Source organism: Furipterus horrens, unplaced genomic scaffold (assembly GCF_987537825.1).
Source record: "Furipterus horrens unplaced genomic scaffold, mFurHor1.1.pri manual_scaffold_11, whole genome shotgun sequence".
In the NCBI taxonomy this organism is placed as follows: Eukaryota; Metazoa; Chordata; class Mammalia; order Chiroptera; family Furipteridae; genus Furipterus; species Furipterus horrens.
Genome location: NW_028327181.1, coordinates 76,152,122 through 76,177,134, shown reverse-complemented (window position 1 = coordinate 76,177,134; position 25,013 = coordinate 76,152,122). Strand labels below are relative to the sequence as shown.

Here is a 25,013-nt window from a genome sequence, read left to right as displayed (position 1 = left end):
TGGCACATGCCTGGGTTGCACGACAGGTCCCTGGTTAAAGGCCTTGCAGTCAGCAGCTGTAACAATGTTTCTCTCTCTCTCTCTCTTTTTAATCTCTCACAGGTTGATGTTTCTCTCCCTCTCTTTCTCCCTCCCCTCCCCTCTCTCTAAAAATAAATAAATAAAAACCTCTTTAAAAAAAAATTAAGATTCCCTCGAATATTAAACAGGTGATTTTGTTTGCCAGCACATTTTAGAAATGTGACTAATGTGAGGCACACCTGGCTCCTGTTTCTCCTGAAGTTTATAAAAACCATACCTGACTCAAAAACAGGCAAAAGCCCAATGGTATCTCAATCTATTTCGTAGTCTCCTTCCCATTGGTTGTCCAATCCTCCTCTTTCTCCGACCTGGACATAGAAATCACCTGGACTTTGTAAGTCATAAAATTGCAGAGTCTGGGTAGTTACAGAGACAGCAAGTTTCAGGGATAAAATTTCTCTCCCTCTCTTTTTCAGTGGAGCTGAAAGTCCACAGGCCAGAGACTTTGCTGCTGGGCAGGACTGGGCAGCACTGGGGCTCAGGGCAAAGGTGAAAGTAGCAGCTGCTGCTTGGGCACCTTCTCCCCAGCTGCCATTGCCTCTCCTTCCCAGAGTCCACACCACTATTACCCAGATGTTACAGGTCTACACTAGCCAGGACAGCAATAACGTATGGCTATTAAAATTTAAATTATATAAACATCCAGTTCCCAGTTGCAAAAGCCATATTTCCATGTGTTAGTCGGTATTGAACATGTCCATCATCGCAGAGAATTCTACCTGCCAGCCCTGCTATAGATGAGCACTCTCTCCCTCCCTCAATCTCAAATTTCTCTCCCATTCTTTTTTCTGCTTGCCACACTTGCTATTCAAATAAATCAAAGTTCACCTCTGACAATGACTCTCTCTTTGACCAAACTTTAGTTATGCTCCTCTGAGCCCTTTTCTGGTCTAGGCCTCAACCTTGGGCTTCCATGTCTGTTTTTGCCAAGTCCAATTTTACTAAAAATCCTGAGAGTTTAGAAAGAAACTTCCATCCTTGCTATATGAACAATCCCTAGCCTGCCTTCAGCAAGAATCTTATTATCAGTTTAGGAAAAATCCACCCTACCCTCTTAGTATATTTTATATATTGACCTTTTTGATGGCTGTAAATCTCATCTTGCCTTTATTGTATTTGAGTTGAGAACAATCTCTCTACTCTACTGTAATATTCCTATTATATAGTCCTGAATAAAGGTTTTCTTTCCATTTTAACAGGAATACTTTTTAAAAATTACTTTATTTATTTATTTACTTGTTTATTTATTTATTTTTAGAGAGAGGGGAAAGGAGAAAGAGAGGGAAACATCGCTGTGTGGTTGCCTCTCACTCACGGCCCCCACTTGGGGACCTTTGGGGACCTGACGTGCAACCTAGTCATGTGCCCTGACTGGGAATCAAACCAGCGACACTTGGTTCGCAAGCCACTTTTTTCCTTAATACCTCTTTTATGAAAACCTTCCTTCTTGCCCCTAGGAAAAAACTAATTGTTCTATCTTAGCACTGTGTGAATTCCTCTCCTAAAGCCAATACCATATGACATTATACTCATTTATGCATTTGTCTTTTCTTATGGATTACTGACCTCTTGTGAAAAGTAGTGAGTGCAGTGATTAAGAATGTAATCACCTGAATCCTAATACTGGGCTCAAAACTTTCTAATGGCACTTAACTAGCTGCATGAGTTTGGACAAGTAATTTATGTCTCTAAGCCCCAATTTTCTCATCTGTTAAATGGAGATAATAAAAGTACTTTCCTGTCCTGGCCGGCATGGCTTAGTTGTTTGGGCATCATCCCACAAGGTGAAAGGTCACTGGTTCAATTCCCTGTCAGGGCACATGTCTGGGTTCCAGGACATCCCCCGTTGGGGGCTGGAGGTGTGCAAGAGGTAACCTATCAATGTTTCTCTCTCAGGTCGACGTTTTGCACCCTCTCTTCCTCCCTCCCTTCCCTCTCTCTAAAAAGAAATAAAATCTTAAAATAATAATAAACAATAAAAGTGCTTCCCTTATAGAGATCAAATTAGATAATCCCTTGGGTCAGGCACAGAGTAACCGTCCCCACCTGCCCCCAGTCTTTGACTCCAAACCTAGTAGTTGAAGATAGGAGTGGGAAATTTTCTCTCTAGGTCTGAATATCAAGTCCCATTCCTTTAATATCCAGTTATAAAAAGGTTGTATTTGCAACTCTCCCTTAACACTTCTATTGAAAATAAGTCAGACTAATTGTTTTTTAATTCTATGCTATGAAATTTAGCTCCCCAAAATATCACCAAAACAATCTGTTAATAAGACAAAACTGAGTTTCTTCTTACCATAGTAAGGAAGAACACTACCTTGGCATAGGTGTATTAGTGGCTCAGAGGTGGCACATCAAAGTTATGGGTTTGATTGAGACTTTGAAGTTTAGCGTGGGGTGGGGGGTGGTGGGACAGGAGTTGATTAGGATTGGGAATGGTCATGATGTAATAATTTAGGATTGGTGGACACAGCAAAGCAAGGATTTTGAAACGGGTTGTTGGAGTGTCCAGAACTGTCTTGTGATGCTTTCTACTGAAGAACTGGTGGTTCTCTTAGAAAGTTTCTAAAATGAACAATAGATTTATCTGCATTTTTAACTTCCAGGAAAGAGTGTCATGAAATAGTTGTCGTGTTAATATAGACAGTAAGCTGTGTGGGCGTAGGAGGTGTCAGTTCTTGGTGCTTTTTTAAAAGCTAATAAATAAAATTAGAGGAAATGTATCTAGGATACTGACAGCACGTATATCCCTATAGACAGAGTTTAAAATGAAAAGAGTATTATTTTGGTAACTCAGAAGGTGATTTGAACTTTCAACAGACGCCCCACTCCCTGGTTTACTCATTTCCCACCATCCATTCACCTCAGTTGAATGCCACCAGTCTTGTGAGAATGCAGAATTAGAAATGCAGTCTCCTGCGTGAAACCTAAAGTGGCCTCAGGAGCATATAACTTCTCTGGTTAGATGACAGATTTAGACAAATCCTACTCCTTGGAGGAGGGACACTTCTAATTTAACCTTTCATAGATAGCATGTGCAGTGTTAAAGAAATAACTATTCTGACATTTGTTAAAATGGTAAGAAGACTTAAATTCCAGGACTACGGCAATAGAGACATTACAATAGCGGAGACAGATCATGCTCAACTCCAAATACAGTAAGGACAAGTGGATGGAAAAATTACTAATAGGAGAAACCAGGGGTGGGGGGACTCTGGCTAAACCACCTTAGGATTCTTGCTGAAGGTCAGCCTGGAATCGTTCAGATATCAGGAATGGGGAATTCTCTCTAAACGGACTTACCAGGATTCTTGCAGAGTTTATTCTTACCACAGTTGCAAAGAGTACTACCTTGACAGAGTTAATGCTAAAGAATAATTTCTTTATAGAAAGAAATAATTTCTTTATAAACACAAAATCTGGAGCGCCCAGGGAGATTGTTGGGTCTGCTGGGCAGGTGGGAGGCATGATTAAATGCCAAAGGGAGTTGCATCTATAAGACTCTTAGTGAAGTGTAATATGGAGGCAGGAAAAAAACGAAGACCTCTCAATGGCCCTTCAAGAGTATGGAGCTTCTTCATTCAAAACTGAAAAAAATAAAATTTGTTTGTTTGTTTCAAGTACGTAAACGGCTTGTTTCAGAGGAAGAAATAACCTTCTTGGCGTGAGAATGCTGCTCCGGACTGGGGAAAACCGTAAGCGGTAGCTAGCTGAAGACCCCTGGACCCCGGTCACCCGAACACTACAAGTTCCAGAAAGCACCGCGGTAGGGGCGGAGCTTGTTGACCCTTGTGACGTGTCGGCGGGGTCAGATGGGATCAGCTCCCCCTTGGGTTTTTGGCCCCGCCCCTGTCCCCTGTCCCGTCCTGTTGCTGTTGCGCCGCTGCCGCCTGCCGTCCCCGGTGAGTCCGTGGAGTGAAGGAGGGTAATTAGTGTCAATGGGCCCTTGGGTTCCCCAAATCAGACTTTCAGTCCTGAGAAAGTACCGTGAGCGGTCTAGGTGCTACCGGTTTCAGTTTTCACCTCCTCCTACCTTCCTAGGGAAACAGTAAGTGGGAGTGGCGTCATGGAGCCCCTGGAGCTCTTACCGCGGCCTTGAAGGGTGAGGGACAGTTTTCTCCGAGCAAGGCCAGGCTTAATTGCTTGCGTCTGGGTGAGAGACTCCTTGGGCAGAAGGGATCCCTCTGACGCGAGTGAGGGTCTTGACGTCACAGCATCACGCCCCCTCCCGCGGGCGGAGGTCTTAGGGTTCCTTAATCCTTGCCCTTGAAATCTTTGCCATTTGCTTGGAGGCGGAGGCGGCCCTGCCTAGTCACCCTAGGCAATTTACTTTCTCTTTGGGCCTTATTTGCCCCGTCTATAAGAGTAGGCTTGATCCCTGAAGCCCCTTTCCTTCAGATGAGGCCTCTGTAATTGGAGGAGGTTTTAGGCATCTGAGAAGAAGGAGCAGCTGGAGTGTAGTGACCTGCTTCTTTACAGTCGCTAGCCCATAGCCCCTCCCACTGCCACCATCGGGCCAATTTAGTTTAGGGGCTAATGTTCCCACTCACATTGAAATTTCAACCTCTCCCGGACGTGTTAACTTTTTTCTCTCACTTGGATTCTTTGTTGCGGATGCGAGCCAACAAGTGGCCATAGTGGGAGTTGAGCAGAATAATATAGACACTATAGTTAATCCTCACTTAACGTTGTCATAGGTTCTCCGACTTTAAGCCAAACGTCGTATAGGCAAGCCAGTTTTATCAGAGGCTAATTGATATAAACAAAACTTAAGTTCCTATAACATCTCATCACGTTAGAACTAAATGACTTTAAACAAATCGATGTTATTCGAGGACCCGCTCTGTATATCATCACATCTCCACTATTGCAAAAACCATTTAAAGCAAAGGACTTTATGCAGTAGGTCTTTGTAAATAGTGTAGAGCACACAATTAAGGAATATCCATGGGACTCACTTTCACAGGTGTTTTCAGAAGGCCTCTACCTGTAACTCTACCCTTTCCCAGATATGACAGCTGTGGAGTGAAAAGGACCCTGAGAACAGTGATCAGTAAGAGCTCCACAGCACTAACAAGTTGTATTATCTTTCAAGTCAGATAATACATTCAGGGCTCTTTAAAAAAAATTGACAGTACTTATTGATATAATGCCATGCTTCCTTATTTTCTTAGATGAAAAGAGAGACAGTTGAAATGAACTCTTTTAATTCCTTTTTCTTTTACTTGGGATCATCCTTCTAGCTGGAAAGTTTCTTAGAGGCTTTCTAGCCTGATCTGTGCATTTTACTGATGAGGAAACTGAGACCTGAAAGGAGGTAGTGTGACTTGGCCAAGATCTCAGAGTTTGTTAGTGGCAGAAGTAAGACAGGAATCCGGGTGCCTCAGCTCCTAGCCTCGTCCCATTTCCACTCTACTCCAAACACTATCACTACCCTTGTCACTGCAGGGGTTAGCATAGTCACCCTTTTCCAGAAAAGAATGTAAAATCTCAGTAAAGTAAAATGGAGATTTAGTAAACTTCTTTGAGCTTTTCACGGTTTCTGGTTGTCTGCATGTCATGTCCCAGAACTATTTTTCTGTTCTTCCCTAGTACTGCTGGCTCTGGTGGTGAGGGATGTGGATGAGGGCCTGCTTAGAATAAGCTGGGCAGCCAATCCAAACAGTTGTGAATGAGTACTATTTAAAGTCTCCTGGGGGTATAAACATTTTCTAAGGCACTCTGAAAGAGTCTGGATGAGGAAGAATGAGCTTGAAAAATTTTAATTACAGCAAGCGGCTTAATAATTTGAGGACCAGTGACTGTGTCTTTGCTTTTGCGCCCTGTCTCAGGCCATCTACAAACCCATTATATGTATTGTCAGTGTCCTTTAAGAGTATTTCTGTGGAAGCATCTCTTCCTGGGCCAGAGAGGGGTGGGACTCAAATCAGTTCATCCACCTGCTAATTGCTAACTGTTTAGAAAGTTTAAAGTGAGCAGAAGGATGAAGAAATTAGATTAATGTGGGTTTGGTTTTCATTTGTCTTTGTTTTTACTTCTGCCAAATGAAAAATTGGTTTGCAGTTTTTCTTGGCTGTGGAAGCATTTGGTTTCCTTCTGTGAACTAATGCAGAGAAACTACCTATAGCCTTCAGTTTTCCTGAAACATGGACCCACTCCTATAAAAGGCAAATATAAAAAGTTGGGCGTTCTTTAAGGTAGAATTCTAGTTGTTTTTAATAAAGTCATTTCTCTGTCGTTCAGCATACATGAGGAAAAGTCTTTAGGAATTTTTAAATATTTCTGCTAAAAAGCCTGTCAGTATAGTTTACAGATTTACTCAGAATGAGCAGAAGTAGAAATGGCTGTTGTTCCTTTTCTTCAGGAGAACATAAGAGAATCTGTGCCCTCATGGAACAGTCCTGGGAAAAGCCTGTTAGATGAAAATGTGTCAGATTTTCTTAGAAGCCAGAAACCAGTTCGGGGGACACATTTTATTTCATTTATTTATTTTTTAAAAGCTTTTATTTATTTTTAGAGAGAATGAGAGAGAGAAATATCACTGTGTGGTTCCCTCTCGTGTGCCCCCAACTGGGGACCTGGCCCGCAACCCAGGCATGTGCCCTGACTGGGAATCAAACTGGCAACCCTTTGGTTCGCAGGCCAGCGCTCAGTCCATTGAACCACACCAGCCAGGGCCCAGGGAACTCATTTTACAATACCTCACCTATTATTGCTATCTCCTCTGAAGACCCTAATCCTTTTGGAAACTAAGCAAAAAAAAAAAAAAAAAAAAAAACCTGTCAGAGTCCAAATAAAACACCTGTGATAATTTGTGAACTCTGCATTGTTTTTCCATGCTTGACGATTTGTTTTTAAAAATCCTAATTCCCCCCACCCCCATCACTCCTTATGTGGCCAGTCTTTGACTTGAGGATAGGAGTGAAGAATTGGTGGACTACCATTCCACAATTTCTAAGGGGCCTGTGAAGCTCTGTGAGCTTCTAAAATTAACTTTTGAGCTTGTATTTCTTCTCCCTTCCTTGCCTCTATGGATAGTGCCAGAATTAGAAGTGGATGGTGGACAGGTTCTATAGTGGGAAGAGTGGTTAAAGGAGGGGTAAGTTGATGTTTAAAATCATTCTAATTTTCCTTCCACACCCTTTCTGTTCCCCGCCACAAAAACTCATTTCTACGTTGCTTTGTCAGAAAGGTAAATTCCCATTTCTCCCAGGGAATTTTATCACTGGAAGGGAGGAAAGGCTTTAAGGATCACTGACCTTAAAAATCAGTAATTCCTGGCTGATGTGGCTCATAGGATTGATTGTGCTGGCCTGTGAACCAAAAGGTCATCAGTTTGATTCTGTCGGCACATGTCTGGGTTGCAGTCCAGATCCCTGGTTGGGGACATGCAAGAGGCAACTGATTGATGTTTCTCTCCCTCTCTTTCTCCCTCCCTTACCCTCTCTCTGAAAATAAATAAATAAAATCTCTAAGAAAAATCAGTAGATACCTTCCTTCCAGAAAAAGTTGAATGAGGTATCCTCACTGGCCCAGCTCTGACTGGCAAGGTTATGCTCTAGGTTTGCCTGTGACCTTTTCCGTCCTCAGCTTTGGTAAAAAGTAGACAAGGGAGGCCACTGCTGTTTTCTGCTCTGCCTACCTCCTCAGCCCCTTTCCCAGTCTTGGCAGAGAGGAGTTTTTATTTTAAGAATGATTGAGTTCCAAATACCCAGAATGCCTTTGGGTGCCCTCTGAGTCCTTCTGAGAAGGTGATGGGATCTCTGAAATGGGGAATTTCATGGAGTCTGTTACATTTTTGATAAGCAAGGAATCAAAACTGTTGACTTTTCCAGACAGATGATTAGGTTTTCAGATGAAAGAAAAGAGATAAGGTGTCCATTGGCTATACACTCAAGCTTTGGCATGAGTTCTTCCATGTCTTTTTAAAAAAGATTTATTTATTTCCTTATTTTTAGAGAGAGGGAAAGGGAGGGAGAAAGAAGGAGAGAAACATCAATGTAAGAGAAGCATTGTTTGGTTGCCTCTTGCATGCACCCTAACCGAGACCAGCCCTAAAACCCAAGCATGTGCCCTGACCTGGAATCAAACTGGTGACTTCTCGCTGTGCGGGACTGCACCCAACCAACTGAGCCACACCAGTCAGGGTTCCATGTCGTTTTGAATATGCTGACCTTCCGTCAGTGTTCTTCTTTTCATGAACTAACAGACATATTGTTTTTCTAGTAAAAAAAGAGAGGCTGTACCAAGCCCGCGTATCCTTGGCTGGTCTTGTCTTTCACAGGAGCATCCATTTGCACAGCAGCTTGCTCAAGTTTGAGCGTGTGTGGAAGGTGGGTAATGGAGTGTGAATTTTATGAGTCCTGAAGGAAATCAAATCTGTGCCTTTTGTTTTTTTGGCACCATGCCACTTAAACCAGCTCTGCCAGCTGAACCAGCCGTCCCAAGAATTGATGTAGCACTTGGAGATTATCATCTCCTTACCCTATTTTAGAAAAGAGAACACTGAGAAACAGCAGCTTCTCCAAGGGTATCCAACAAATTAAGAGCAGGACTAAAAGAATTAGTCCCACCACCATTCACCCCATTGTTTACCTACAGATCCCCTTCCTTTCTTTTTGATGAATTATGTACATATCTTATTCAGATACTCAATGAATACACAACCAGCAGTCACTATGGGCTGGGCATTATGTGGCAAAGAACAAGGAGTATGGTACTTAGGTTGAGACAGGTCCTGAAGTCATTCTTACCTGAGTGTTCTTTAGCTCCATAGTCAAAGAACTGATGAAGTCACCTCACATGCTCAGGTAAGTGGTGCTCCAGGCTCAGGACAGAGGGAATATGCTGGCCTCAGTGTGACTGGAAACCACGAGGGGTCTGAAGGCTGAGAAACCTTCCTGCCCTCCCTCCCAGAACTTCTAAGAGCTCACGCACAGGCAACAGCTTATCCGGGGGAACAAGTCCAGACCTAGACTGCAACGTGATCTCTCTCTTCCTTAGAAAAACCGAGCTGAGGTTTGAGGTTGAGGATGTGGTTAAACTGTGTCACAAACCAGAAAGCCAATACATTTTCTTTTTTTTTTTTACTTACTAAACTCAATACCAAGAATGGATAGTTCAATCCATCAAAGTCTCCTTGCCTTCTCTGTGAAAAAAACTGACTTCTGTGGGGAGTTGGAAGAAGAGGCTTTGTTGCTTAGAGTTCAAAATAAAACCAGGAAGTAGGGTGGGGCAGGGCTAGAAGAGCTACTGTATTTTTGTTATTGTTGTACTTACTTATTTTAAATTGTGTGCATATGATCTTCCAACATGTTCCAACAGCTGAATTTGTAAGGGATGATGTAGTGTTTGCATATGTACAGCTCTTTCTTCTGCTTTGTAGAGCTACGGTATTGCTTTCATTTCCCAGTAATATTATGGGCAGAGAATCAATCACTACCTGTTAGACCAGGGAGGCATTTAGAAGACAGGGCATTTAAGTTTTACCAAACAGGAAGTATCAGGTCTCAACAACTCAAAAGACTGCTTCTTTTATGTATTGTTTTTACTTTCCAAATTGTTTCCCATCCTTGATCACATTTTATCTGTACTGTGACCCAGAAAGTTTATTATCCCCATTGTATAGATAGGGATCCAAACTTCCTTGCTGTCCTCCAGACATGGGCCCCGTTTTTGTTTCTTTGCTTTTATGCATGCTGTTTCATTCCTGGAATTTCCTCACCCAAACCCACTTGTCAAAATCCTAATCTTCCTCGAGGGGGCTTATCTAGGATTCTACTCACTCCCCGAAGCTTTTCTTTATTTTCCTAATCAGTCGCATATCTCCCTCTTTTGAACCTAAGAGATTCTGCACTTATACTAACCATTTGGCTATCACTTGTTTACTCATCTACCTTCTGTCTTGGGTTGGAGCCCATTCTGAGGGCAAACACTGTGCCAGAAGGAAAAAAATCACTAACATCTGTTAAACCCTTTCTTTGTGCAGACTCTGCTAAATACTTTATTCTGTCATTCAGCGCATCTGTACTTTGTGTGAAGCACCTACTCTATGGCAAGTGCTGATTTAAGGACTAGACCCTTTACATTATTTCAATTCCCAGCTCAGACTACTTTCCTTTAGGCTGCCTTACTTCTTTAAGGCATTTAGAAAAAGGTGAACAAACTAGCCATGGGCAGAGAGAATAAGCGCATGTGAGGAGGCCGGTACCTGTGGTACAGAGGTCAAAGATATTCTCAGAAAACCCTCATAGCATAGGAAGTTATGAATGCAAAATGGCGCAAAGTGAAACCAAAAGCATGTTGTGTGATCTCAGTACTAGTCAGGCTTTTTTTTTTTTTTTTAGCTGTTTCTGACTTCTCTCGAACGGAATGTTCCCTGGATGAGAGCCCAGAAATCTCCACCATTTCAGACAAACTTTTCTGAGCCTTATTTTATTCCATATCTCATAACAGGACCCCACCATGGAAGAGACACTAGAAGACTCCCCGACATCAGCTGTCTTGCTGGATCATTGTCACTTCTCTCAGGTCATCTTTAACAGTGTGGAGAAGTTCTATGTTCCTGGAGGGGACATCACATGCTATTATACCCTCACCCAGCATTTCGTTCCCCGTCGAAAGGACTGGATTGGAATCTTTAGAGTAAGTAATTCACTTAGTACCAGGTGACTAGGAACTAGAGGTGAATCTTCATTACTGTGTATAATAAGCGTTTTTGTATATTATATCTGGCTGACTTGAAAGTCTTGAACTAAGCTCCCTAGCACTTGCCCCTTCAGGCACCAACACATGCTGTGGGACGCAAGCGCAAATAAGGTGTCAAATCATACGTCCGCAAGTTCTGTTCTGCTTTCAAAGACCAAATGTAAACTTTAAAAAAGTATCCTATTTTGAAATGTTCATCTGTGACTTGACTTGGATGATTGTTCCCTTACATTATTTGTGTTTAATTTTTTTTAATACGAGTGTTACAAATCTGGAAAGGATGTTGAGAAGTTACCCAGTTCAACATCCTGCATCCAAGAAGTTTGTTTCTGAATTAGTGTGCCTTACTTCTTTGTCAAGATTTCCATTGACAGAAAGTTTATGAGCTCCCTCAGTGACTTCTGGTGTCTGGTACTCTTTTTATGATAGTCAACTTACTCTCTACCTCGGCTTCTCCCCTCATCTGTGTCTCTATCTGCCACACACACACCATAATGACAAATCTTCCTATTTCCAGAGACAGGAAATAAAGGTCAAATTTGAGCAATTTACACTGCTGAGTTCCAACGTCCGTGACCTTTGTTGTGACAACGCAGTATGTCACGTGCTTGTTTGCCAACGCTGTTTGTCCTGAAACCAGACTACATTCTTGACTGCTCTGTGAAGGAGCTGGTGCTTACTTCCATCCCTCATTAACTTACTTTTTCTTAATTGTTTGAGATTTCAAGTTAATTGATGAAGCCTTGGCAGCTGGCCTTTACAGACAGGGATAGACAGCCAGAGGGACACTGGCAGGTCTCATGCCAGCTCCAAGACTGCAGGATGTTGAAACAGTAGACTAAAGTTGTTCTAACACAGAAAACTGACATACCAGAGTGTTTTCTATCTTGTAAAGAAGCTGATAGTTGGGTTTTTCCCCCCATCGGTAGCAAAGCTGTCCAGCAGAACATACTACAATGGAGCTCTACCTTCAGTGTCCAGTACAGTAGCCTCTAGCCACATGTGGCTGTCGAGCACCTAAAATGTGGCTGATGTGAGTAACTGGCTTTTAAATTTTATTTAACTTTAATTAATTTAAAGTTAGCTTCATGTGGCTATCATATCAGACCAGGCAGGTATACAGTAAATAACAAAAAAAGGAGGATTCAGAAAAGTACTTATTGGAGTTTGGAGTGTAATCTGTAACTTTTTTTGTTATGTTTCTGTTTAGCTTAGACTGACTGATTGCATTCCCCAAGCACGTAGCAACTTCCACTGAGGTCTTGCCCATAAACAAAATGAAAGTCAAGCTTTTTAAAAACAAATGTTTAAAAACATTTTAAAAATGCATCTACATTTGGAATGCTTCATGCACTTCTGAGTTGTTGCTCTACCTCAATGAAGAAATAGTTAATTCAAAGAATGGCCTCTTAATGTTTATTGTCCATAAAGGTATTGATTTGAACACCTACCCCGAAGCCTGAAAGAAAGTTTTAAGACTAATAGAGAAAGAATTCAAACTTTTTGAGACTACAGGATATGCTAGGCCTTGGCTGAGGTTGTGCGTGTGCATGTGTGTGTGTCTGTGTGTGTGTGTGTGTGTGTGTGTGTGTGTGTGTTCTAATTTAATCTTCACAGCACAGAAGCCCCCTGAGGTAAGTGGTATTATTTCTTGTGCACAGATGAAGACAGTGAAAATACTCATGATGGTGACATTCCCAAGGTCTCCCAGTGACTGAGGGGTAAAGCAAGCTTGTCTGACATTTAAACCTCTGCTGCTTCTCCTCTATTCTGCTGAATTTCTTTAAACAACAGTTGGTAAATTAGGAGAATTAAAAGTTGACTGTAAAGTTTTGTCCTTTTTATCTCTTTTTAAGCTCACCCAGTGTTTTTTCAGTGTGTGGGTTTTCTTTTTTTAATCCTCACCTGAGGACATTTTTTCACTGCTTTTGGAGAGAGGAAGGGAGAGAGGGAAACATTGATGGAAAAGAGAAGCATCTATTAGTTGCCTCCTATATGCACTCGGAGCAGGGACCAAGCCTGCAACCTCAGCATGTGCCCTGATTGAGAATCAAACCTGCAACTCAGTTATGGGACGATGCGCCAACCAGCTGAGCCACACCAGCCAGGGCCAGTGTGTTTTTGATCATTTTCCTCAACTCCACATCAACCCTAACACTGGTACTTCCTGGCCCCAAGTAGGCACTCATGAAATGATTTTAAATGTGCATTATGCTCCATCTTCTCGCTACAGCAAAAGCTACCACCAGTGATTGAGCCTACAGTGGGTAGGAGTCGGCTTTCCTCCCTTCAGTGGAGAGTCCTATGCTCCATACTCTCCTTCACTCGGGCTTGTAAGTGTTCCCAAGGTTGCAGAGAGAGGAGATACCATGCCCCAGAGGCAGACTGGGACGAGGACTGCTCAGGTGGAGGGGCCAAGGACAGAAACTGCAGGTGGCTAAAAGTTGTTCCCTGTTCCAAGGCAGCAGTAATTCTTAGGCCTTTCCAGATGATGTTTTGGTCACAGTGCATTAGGAAACTCCAGGATGTGAATGAAAACGCCATAAAAGTCCTGCTTCCTGCACCACCCCATGCTGCAGTGAGCAATGGGGTGTGTATTAATGAGACACTAAACATGCCTTCGTATGTTCCTGATGAGCTTTCAGTGTAGCCTTTTCAACCCTGCTCAGATTCCTTAATATATACAAATGGAATTTATTTTTAGTTCTTTTTCTTCCCATTGGGCTCAGGCAGGGTCAAAATATGGCAATAAATGTAATTTTGCTCCTCATTTGCTGAGTGTTATCCCCTTGAAGACACAATGGCTCCTTTTCTGTTCTCTGGTGTGCTCTTATCTTTCAGATACGATTTGAGCCATCTTTTACTCCTCTTCACACTTAGTGAGAATATTTCCTACTTAGCTAGCTGTCTGAGGCATATTTTACAATCTCCTAATATTTTATGACTTAGTGCATTCAAGACCTAGAAAAAGCCTTTGTGACTACCAGATTGTTGTTACTCTTTTTAGCACCAAAAAGCTTTCATTAAGCAAAACACTGAAGAAAAGAAAACTATAGACTGGACTCAGTTATCTGGTGCCGCATAATCTAAGAAGCCTCTTGCCCCTCCACTCCCAACACTCACATTATTCAAAAAATGCATTTAAAAAATGCAGTAGCATAACCAGGTTGGTTTAGGTGACTGGACTGAATTGGACACAGGAGGGGACGGACCAATGGAGAGAGCAAATCAAAAATACTTTCCGATTAAGAGTTCCAAAACACCATTGTAAGAGGATAGCAGGATCAATCACAGCTCTGAAACTTTTTTCCCCAGTCACTCTCAGTTCTATGTCTGACTTGGAGGTAAAATTTTTGGAGCTCTTGTCCTGGATGTGGAGTGGCCAGTTTTCATTTCCTTCTAAGACAGGTATTTTGGACTCTGTGTGTGCACCAATTTTTAGTTGTATCAGACGTTTTACCATAGATGGTTGTCATAAGTCAAAAATCTTTTCCACATAAATAAAAAATAAGTGCATTTTGAGAAGACATAGCCCAAATAAGGGTTTTCCCCTGAGCACTTCCAGGGGCTAAACAAGAGTCTCTTGTCATTGTAGGTGGGATGGAAGACAACCCGTGAGTATTACACCTTCATGTGGGTTGCTCTGCCCGTTGACCTAAACAGTGAATCGACAAAACAGCAGGAAGTCCAATTCAAAGGTGAGAAAAATACTGACTGGATCAAAGGTGTTGAAAACAGCAGACAAAACTAACTTATTTCCTTGAGCTTGGGCTTTCTGGAGGAGATAAAAGACTTACAGATTTTTAGTTTTCTAAATAGACCTTATTTTGGATTACAAATTATATTGTGTTTCCAGCTTACTACTTGCCCAAGGATGATGAGTATTACCAGTTCTGCTACGTGGATCAGGATGGTGTGGTCCGGGGAGCAAGTATCCCTTTCCAGTTCCGTCCAGAAAACGAGGAGGATATCTTGGTTGTTACCACTCAGGTCTGTAAACATCTCACCTCCATCCCTTCCTGCCAGTAAGAGTAGCAGTTCCAGAGTAGGTTAGAATTTGAGTAAAAAAGCCTTTATTGAATTTCTGACAGATACTAGTGAGGAGAATTTATACATTACTCATTCAAACCCACTCCAGAATGACTTAGGAACATTAACAAGAATCAGAACAGATGGTTTCCCTTTTCTCTAAAACTACTGTAACTCAGTTGACATTCAGTTATTTCATTAATTTTTCCAGTTACTTCATTTTTGTCATCTCTACATCTTATCACCACAGTAAATTGATAAGCTCCTTTGAGGAGAGATGCACCAAATATTCTTTGTTATCTTTCAGTTCTGACACAGAACCTGTCATGCATGAGTTTTAGATTCATTTATTTACTCAGTTACTTAACAGGATACCTACTCTTCATCCAGAACAATGGTAGGCACTAGGGATGCAATGAAGAGTTAATGAAAGCACTGTCCCTGGCCTCAAGGAGCTAAGTCCAGAAAAGAACCGAATAGTACTGTGTTTGCAAGAAGAATACATTCTTCTGTCATCCCCCCCTTTTTATTTTTTATGGCCTTAATTTTGCTTATCTTTCTTCTTGGTAATGGCAGACTCAGTCCTGCAATTTATACACATATACCTCTATTATTATCTTCCTTACATACTGAGTGGCTGCTCCCATTTGGGGTACACAGATGTCACTATGGTGAGTGGGACTTAGCCACACCCTCACTGTCACAGGCTATGGGGATTTTCTGCTAGAGGGATCTGAATAGCCACTGAGCTGTAAAGGGTCAAATGGGAGTTTATGGAATGCTCTTTCGCAGGGTGAGGTGGAAGAGATTAAGCAGCACAACAGTGAGCTTTGCAAAGAAAACCAGGAGCTGAAGGACAGCTGTGTCAGCCTCCAGAAACAGAACTCAGACATGCAGGCTGAGCTCCAAAAGAAGCAGGTATGGCTGCTGTTAAAGGTGAATTTGGAGTATGGAGTTCAGAAATGGATGGTCCCTCTTAGCCAGCAACATTTCCTGTTTTTTGCTTGCAATCTCACTCCCTTATACTAATATCTTTGAATAGGCATAGTGTTAAAAGTTTTATGTGGATTGTTTGTGTTTTTAACTTCATGACAAACCTTTGGGATATGTACTGTTATCCCAATTTTATAGATGAGTTACCTGAGGTTTAGGGGGTTAAGTAATCTCTTGTAGAGCTAATCAGTGACAGAGCCAGAATTCAGGCCAAGCGGTCTGACTACTTCTTCCCATTGCCTATTTATAATGTGAAATAATTTGCTTTGATTTGCTAGAACATGACATCAAGAGAGGAGACAGTAATAAAGTTGTGGGTTAACCAAACTCTTTACAAACTTGTCTTCAAATCAGCAGGTACTGAATGAGAGTTGATAATGCTAGTAGCTGAAGTGGAGAGTTTTCTCTAAAGACTATAAACTAACTACACTGAGGTTATAGCTTAGAAGTTTCCAAAACACACACACTTTGGTAATCACCACCTATAAAGCCCTTGATCAACAAGTGAGGAAACTGAGGCCCAGAGGAGAAAAGAAGTTAAGTGATTACACTGGGTCAGGACTCACTTCTCTTGACTCCCAGACAGTGCTCTGGTCTCTGCACCTTGCTGTCACACAAATGCCTATAGTGTCCTTGGCCCTGGGCTGGTATAGAAGGGTGGTTGGCGAGTCCAGGCTACAGACCTGGCCTGTCCCAAGCAGTGAGATACCAAGCAAAGGTGGCATAGGTATAACTCACAACTTGGCTGTCAAGAACCAGCATCTGGCCTGGAGCCTTATAGTCTACCTGCCAGGTTCTAACCAAGGAATCAGAGGTTCTAGGTCCTTGGGTTAGCTCACCTACATTCTTGCTATGGGTTATAATGATGACAAAAGCCAATATTTATTCCTCACCTACTATGTGCCAGGTACTATAATTAAGCACATTGCTTCACATAATGCTTACAACAGCCCCGCAGCTCAGAGAAGTTAAAGGACTTGCTCAGTGTCACAGTTTGTGGCTTTGGAACAAGCTGGGATTTGAACTCAGACATTTTTGATGTTAAAGCCCATGTTTTTTTAGAGGCTGGATTATATAATGGTTAGGAGCATTGTCTTTGGAGTCACATAGGCTGGTTCTCCCACTGACTGATGAGCCAGAAGAAATTTCCTAACATCTCTGATGAGCTTCAGTTTCTTTCTCTGTAAAAAGAGGATTGATAATACCTGTTTTTTCAAAGAGATACCAGTACCCATGTCCATAACAGCATTTTTTGCAATGGGCAAAGGGTAGAGGCAGGTACCAGTGATGAATAGATGGATAGACGTGGCATGGTATGTACATAAAATGGCATATTGTTCGGTTTTAAAAGGGATGGAAGTTCTGACCCATAGTGTAACATACTGGTAGGTAAAGTGGGTCAGACACAGAGAGACAAATACCGTATGATTCCACTTATATGAGGTACCTAGAGTAGTCAGCTTCATAGAAACAGAAAGTAGAATGGTTAGAATGGTGGTTGCCAGGAGGAACTGGGGGGAGGGTGCAATGGCAAGTTAGTGTGCAGTGGTCCAGAGCTTCGGTTCTGCAAGATGAGAAGAGTTCCGTGGGTGGATGTAGTGGTGGTTGTGCAGCAGTGGGGAGGTGCTCAGTGCCACCGAGCTGTACTCAAAATGGTTACGGTTAAGAGAGTAAATTTTATGTTATGTATATTTTACTACAGTTTTTTAAACAGAAAAAAATAATTTTTAAAAAGTCTATAAATTAATAAAACTATTTAAATCTTGAAGCTAAAAGCCGATGGTCGTTATCTGTACACATCAGAATTGGTTCAGTTCAGAATGAAATTGGGAAAGAAAAACAAATGTTTAGGACAAATGTGGTGACCACTAGTCACATCTGAAATGTGGTGTATTGTGATATACTGTAGGCATAAAATATATACCAGAGTTTGAAGGCTTAGTCTGAAAAAAATGTAAAATTTTTTATTATTTACATATTGAAACAATATTTTACTTTTTAAAGGTTTTATTTATTTATTTTTAGAAAAAGGGGAAGGGAGGGAGAGAAACATTGGTTGCCTCTCATACACAAACCCGCAACCCAGGCGTGTGCCCTGACTGAGAATCAAACCGGTAACCTTTTACCTTATGGAATGATGCCCAACCAACTGAGCCTCACTGGTCAGGGCTGAAACAGTACTTAGATATATTGGGTTACATATACTATTGGTAAAATTAATTTCATGTTCCTTTTTACTTTTTTTAATGTGGCGACTAACATTTTTAAGTACATATGTGGCATTCTGAATTTATTGGGCAGCACATTTCTAGGGGAAAAGCAATTTTTATCCACTACTGTGTCTGTAATGCCAGAACAATGTCTGGTGTGTAATAGGGACTCATTAAATACTTGTTTAACAAATTGATGGACAAATAGTGCTCAAGTGGAAGAGAAATATAGGTAGACACAATTTTAATATGGACAGAACATATTAAGAATATTTGAATACTTCCTCCAGGATGCTTGGATAATGGTGCTAGTAGACAGCTTCGTTTCCAAAAGGGAGAAGAAACTCCAGGCACAACCTAAGATCAGGTGGCAGGGAAAAAAAAATAAAAAGAATATTTGAATAAGGAAACCCCTTTACTTGGATACTTTATTCACTGTTGTGTCATGCTATGCCTGACATGTAATACATGCTCGATAAATACTGATACTTATTGGCTGCCTGAGATACTACAACTGTCTTAGAAATGGTCTCTCCCTTTGACATTTCAATCTATAGGAGGAGCTAGAAACGTTAAAGCGCATCAGCGAGAAGCTGGAACAGAAAGTGAAAGAGCAGAAGTGTGGCTGGGAGACGGAGCTGCTTCAGTGAGTGTGGCCCCTGGGTGGGAGGAGTGGCTGTATTATAGGTACCCTCGGGTAGGGTCAGATTAGATTTCTAGAATTTGTTAAACTACAATCTCCCTGTCATGGCGTTGATAGCTGTGGTTCTCCCCTTTGAGTCATGAGACCTTTGATTCTAAGTTAGAGAATTAGTGTCAGAATGGTAAGGGGACATGACCTGAATTGAAGTATTAACGTTAAGTGTTGAAGACCTGCACTTTGAGGTCAGGAAGCCAAAACAGGATTGAAGAAGAGACTAGTGGATTTTAAAATAAATCTTCAGGCTTAGGGCCAAGGCAGCCTTAAGTCGTTGAAGGCCTGGGGGAGCCAGCTGACATCACCATGTCCTTTACCCACAGACTGAAAGAACAAAACCAGAAGATGTCCTCAGAAAATGAGAAGATGAGAGTCCGAGTGGATCAGCTTCAGGTAGGTAATGGGAAACCTTTGCCCAAGTATATTTCCTTAGTCTTTATTTTTTAAGAGTTTTAAAATTTATTTTTAGATAGAGGGGAAGGGAAGGAAAGAGAGTGAGAGAAGCATCAATGTGCACGAGATACATCAATTGCTTGCCTCTTGCCAGCCCCCGAAGTGGGGACCGGACCCGCAACCTAGGCATGCGCCCTGAGTGGGAATCAAACCAGCAACCTGTTGGTTCTCAGGCCTGCATGCTGAGTCACCCTTACATAAAAATATGGGGTCATCATTAACTAAAAATGCTGAGTCATGATTTGGTAAAATGCTGGGACAATAAGGATTCATTTATGATACAATATGTCAAGTGCAATGTAATAAACAGTTTTAGAAAAATGCAGACAATAATTTACAATAAAATTTTGTTAAAACAGTTTTAGCTGAACAGGGGCCAGGTATGGTTGGGTGTGTTGAGACTTGGAATGAAAAGCCAGCAATCTGGTTTTGGTTCCACCTCTACTTGTCTGTATGAATTCAGTTATTCTTTTAAGTAGTCTGGCCTCAAATCTTTAATATGGGTAAACTAGACTGGAAAATAGACTAAGCCCCTTTCAACTCTAAATCCTGTATTGCTATGAGTCCAAGTCTTACCAGTGCATTGACTTTGCTTTCTAAACCAAAAGTCAGGGCATGTGATCTCATGATGAAATTTTGTATTCTTTCCAGCTGTGAGAGGCGGTTTAGGAGATGTCAGGTGATGCCAAAATGATGTATGTGACAAAAGTGGTAGCACAGTGCCTGGAGCATAATAAGCACTTAGCAAGTATTAGCTTCCCTTATCCGTACACATAGGGCTGGAATGGTTTCCTCACAGTAAATTTTGATGAAGAGGGTTTGTGGCAGGGTGATTCTGGAGGAGAGGAGGCATTGTAAGAGAACTACATACAAACTTACATCTACATTGTAACTGAAGGTATCATCCGATCTTCACGGCTGCCATCTGTCTTGGTCTCTTTGTTGTCTGTGCCTGTTATTTATTTTTTTAAGCTTACAAATATATTTGCTTCTTGTGTACAGCCTTGCACTGAAGACGGCACAGGACTGCTTCACAGGCCGGCATCCTATGTAATACTTATTTGATCTGGCTTACAGGAAAGATTTCTTGACAACCATAAGTCACCCGAACTAATATACTCGTGAAACTTCTTGTGCTCAGCAAAATCACTTTCTGTGTAGGTGCATATCATAATAATCTGTGGGGGTTTTTTTTTTCAAATTATAAGTGCCTTCTTTATCCCCTCTGGTGAGTGTATATGACACATGGAAGTCACCCACCTCCCCTCTGATAGCTGTGTTGTCATAGTGTGGGGGAACATGATGTAACCTTCTACTGAGGATAAATGGTATTAAATAGTTGAAACTGTAGCATGCTGCTACGTTTCTTGATTATGACAAAAGACCTGTTGGTCTTATGTAACTTCCCGATTTCCTAATATATCACGTTTTAAAAAATATGTCATAAAAGTAGATGCTATATACAGCAGGTCCTTGAATTACATTGCTCAGTTCCATGTCGTTTGTTATCAAGTTAATGATATTAAATCTACTCTATATCAATTAGCCTATGGTAATATTGCTTTCATTATACATTGTTTTGCTTGAAGCTGAAGGACTTACTGTAATTTCTTACTTTAGTGAATTGTTAATGAGACGGACCTGAAAGTGGAACAAATTGACCATTTTAAAATTCTCACCATTTCTAATTGGTTGAACTTGGACCTGCAGTATTCAGGGTGTAGACATGTGTAGCAGATAATTGTTATATATGTCTGAATGTTAACTCCATGTCAGAGGTACTGATAGAAACAGTTATTTAAAATTACATATGTGGGAAAGCACAATTTTTTTTTAAGATTTCCTCAGAGTTAAAGTTAATCTAATATTTAAGGAAGCTTGGCTGAGAAAATAAGACAAGAGATATGATATTCAATTTATATATGTGTCTATACATCAAAGAGAAGTTTTCAATAATATCATCCATGACAAGAATATGTTTTTAAAAATGAGTAGACAGGAGGTGGTAAGAATGTAGAATGACCAAGTAAGCTTCTGTAGTAATCAGAAATTTGTTTCAGAATTCATGAGCCAAACAACCAATTAGCATTAAAAAGTTTCATTTGTTGTCAAAGTTAACCAGATAAATCACTTACCAAACACCATAAATTTTCATTTTCTGGATATTTGTGGAATGGATGAATAAAATATACACATAATAAAAGTATTATGATTAATATTTTGGTCTCTAAAGCACTTGGACCACAAATATAAGGAAATTAAATGCTTTAAAGGGGAGATGACCATAGATGAAAAATTACTGAAATTTTTTTCAGCAGATCAAAAATGCTATGACAGAGAAAATACATTTGTTGTATTCCTAAACTTAGTAAATCATGACCAATTAAAATTTACTGACAGAAAAAAATTTCTGAATTATTATCCTCAAAAATCCTGACCTCGAGGGATTTCCTTTCTGTGAAAGGATCTAAGGTAAGTTCTAAAATAAAGAGCATTATAATTTGAGTATGTCTAATATTTGGACCAAATTGGTTATTGTACAAGATATTTTAATCAAATAGTTATTAAAAGAAATGATCATATAATTCCTGAAGTAAATTCCAAATTGTGGACCCTTGTGTATTTTAGAATTCATTATGGTTAGTTTGTTTTTCTTTTCTACCTTTGGGAGACTTAGGCAATGGAAGGAAAAAAAAATTTTTTGTGCAAGATTCTTTCTATGAATCAGTTACCCTCAGTATAAACAGTCACTCATTCCCTGGATGATCTGAAACTATGAAGCTCTCAATTTTATGTCCTATGCAGATGTCCACAAATGCTTAGGTTTCTCATTCTCTGGATGAACAGTGTCCCAAAGAATTATATTGTGAGCCACATACTTAATTTTTAATGCTCCTAGCCTTATTAAAAATAAAATAAAATGATATTTTTAAGTAGACTATATTTTAGAATAGGTTTAGATATACAGAAAATTTGATATAATAGTGCAGAGACAAAGAAGTCAGTTGAGATTCTATTAGGAATTTATGCTTTATCTCCCTGAGGGTACTGTATCAACATAATGTATTCGAAATTTTTCTGCAAGGAATATTTCTTACTTTCTTCTGTTTATTTAGTTTTTCCATCATTTATTCATATGAGTATGGATTCATGGATATTTGTTATCTCTTGACTTATAATCAATATCAGTTAATTTATTTTGTTGCTCAAATTGTTCCAGTTTTGGCCACTAGGAATTCTTTTAATTGGCTCCTTGTCTCTTTAACCAGTCCCATCAATGTGGCTTTTGTTTTCTTGAGCATTTCCTTATTTTCTGGCACTACAAGATGCTCTAGGCTCAGCTTGTATATTTTCTGATCTTGATCTAGAATCAACATTTCTTTAAGGAGCCCTTAAAGCCATTGAAAAAATGGTATTAGAAACTAGGATCTGGGCCCCAGAGCATTGCTATCAGGGTGCCGTTTCTTCTAAGCCCTCTCAACTAAACAGGTAAGGAAACAGATGGGTGTGTGTTAACTCGGAATGTGAATATATCTATAAAAATATCTGGATGTAACTACTGTACCTGCATTATGCTAAACCTGAAGTCATACTATCTCCAACTCTGTTCTTTTAACCAACTGGATCTTTGCAGACTCCCTGATTACTTATCTGTAAATTTCTGGTTCAGCAGTGAACAATCTTCATATAAGCACTGTATTCTATTTACTAAAGTTGGTTCTACCAGGGTTACAGATTAAGTACTCTGATACTGATATATATTAGAATTGCCAATTAAGTAAATAAATGATTATTAGAAAAGCCTTATTTACCTTCATCCTACAATCATACCTTGTTAGGGAGTAGAAAGTACCTGAATTTAGGAACCAGAGCCAGCTGTGAGTGCCTAAGTTAGCACTTTCTAGCCAACCATTTAATCTCTGTGGACTTCAACTTCCTAATCTTTCAAATGGGCATAAGAATACCTTCCAACATGAATTGTTATAAAAATTAAATATAATGAGGTATGTAAGGTTATTAGCAAAACAATGAGTATATAAATAGCTGCTCACTAAGTAACACTTAACCTCTTTTCTTTTTCTTTTTTAAGTATGGATATTTTCTTTTGTTTGTTTTTCTATTACAGTTGTCCCACTTTTCCCTCCATTGCTCCCCCCCAACACTGCCCCCCCTTCTCCTACAGTCAGTCCCCACCCTGTTGTCCATTTCCATGTCCGTACATCATTTATAGTAGTTCCTTGACTAGACCCTTCCGCTTCTTACCCCATCTCCCTCCCCTCTCCCCCCGTTTACCCTCTTTTCTATGTTTATATTTTTCTCTCTACACCAGCCAGGGCTATTTCCTTAGTCTTGTCCACCACTCCTCTCTGGCAGCCCAGGAAGATTCATTTCATTGTAGTGAGTGCCTTATGGTGTACCTTTCAAAGCATCAGGCTAAAGTTTCAGAATAAATGTTTTCTAGTCCTGACCTTCCCACCTCTTTTTAATAGTACCAGTCCACAGGAACGGAATAATTTTTTTAGTTTATATTTATCATGAGCTCCTAAGATGGATGATTGTCATTTATACCAATGGTTGTCAAACCTTTTTATTTTAGCTACAGAGTCTTTTAAAGCAAAGTCTGGAATGTAAAGCAGATAGCAGAACTCTCTCTTTAGGAAGCTGTGCCCTAAAGAAGGGCTTTAAGAAGCAGTTTGTTGAATTTAAGTCAGTGGAGTCAGATTCTCAGGGTGCACTGTAGAGCTGAAAAGTGAAGAGGTCCCAAGGGTTATTTGGCAGGTGGAGGCTGTTACTGAACACACATTTCTTTATGTTACTGCACATTAAAAAGCATTGTTCCTGGTTAGTGTTTCCTCTTTTGTATCTCAGTTGTATTCACTATTTTTGCTTTAGGCACAGCTGTCAACTCAAGAGAAAGAAATGGAGAAGCTTGTTCAGGGAGATCAAGATAAGACACAGCAGTTGGAGCATCTGAAAAAGGAAAATGACCAGCTTTTGCTGAATTTAATTGAACAGGTAAAGTCATGAAAGAAAATAACATTTTTCGGCATTTAGGAGAAAATATATACATTGTTCTGTCTTTATCATGTACCTGGGTATCACTGGCTCTGGGAAAGGTCTCAGAGGAAGCCATCTGAAATGAGATATCTCTTGTCTGTTCTCAGAAACTAATAAGGCAAGACTTGCTTCTCTCTCTGCATCCTGCTTGCTCATTAGCTGGGCAGGCCCTTCCCTAGTGCCTGCATGCATGCGTGTGTGTGTGTGTGTGTGTGTGTGTGTATTTCTAACTGGTACTGAAATCTGTTTTTGTGCAGAGGGAGCATCAAAAGAAGCTTGAGCAGACAATGGCTGAGCTGAAGCAGAAAGAAGCTACTGCAGCGAAGAAACAGCAGGAGTTAACGGCATGTCTGTCTTTGGATGGCTATGTGGGAGGAGCCTACAGAAAGGAAGGGCTAGGGTCTATACTCAGGTGATGGACAAGATAAATAATACAGATTAGAATAGCACTTACCTTTGGACATTCTATATTCTACCCAGAAGGATAGAGTTTGCTATGTACAAAATGTTCAGGAAAGGTAGGTATTTCTAATGTGTGATGAGTGATAAAAGAATATTGGAAGTTAAACTTCATGACAGGGTATAGTAAATAGACCCTTGGGCAAGGAATTTTCTTCTTAAAGAGTTATTATGCAGGCACACAAACGATTATACAGTTGAGCTCTAGATTGGAAAATATTACAGCTGACAAAACAAAATTTGTTATAATTAATACAATATTAGCAATTATTATTATAAGTCATTCTGAGCTATAGTAAAATGGTAGTGATAGCCTAATTGACTAA

General features: G+C 40.4%; 1 protein-coding gene across 2 annotated transcripts in view; it reads left to right on the top strand.

The window, feature by feature from the left end:
- Positions 1-3,902: 3,902 nt before the first annotated feature.
- Positions 3,903-25,013, top strand: part of CALCOCO2 (calcium binding and coiled-coil domain 2) — a 28,332-nt gene continuing 7,221 nt past the window's right edge. The window contains exons 1-10 of one of the 2 annotated variants that reach the window (XM_090291003.1): positions 3,921-3,983; positions 5,048-5,134; positions 10,537-10,725; positions 14,384-14,486; positions 14,645-14,778; positions 15,610-15,735; positions 18,578-18,666; positions 19,041-19,110; positions 24,064-24,186; positions 24,486-24,572. In XM_090291003.1, the coding sequence (XP_090147129.1) occupies positions 10,546-10,725; positions 14,384-14,486; positions 14,645-14,778; positions 15,610-15,735; positions 18,578-18,666; positions 19,041-19,110; positions 24,064-24,186; positions 24,486-24,572 (912 nt within the window). In that variant the 5' untranslated portion in view covers positions 3,921-3,983; positions 5,048-5,134; positions 10,537-10,545. Of the gene's footprint in view, positions 3,984-5,047; positions 5,135-10,536; positions 10,726-14,383; positions 14,487-14,644; positions 14,779-15,609; positions 15,736-18,577; positions 18,667-19,040; positions 19,111-24,063; positions 24,187-24,485; positions 24,573-25,013 lie in introns of both variants that reach the window. The other variant, XM_090291002.1, reaches the window with a different exon arrangement.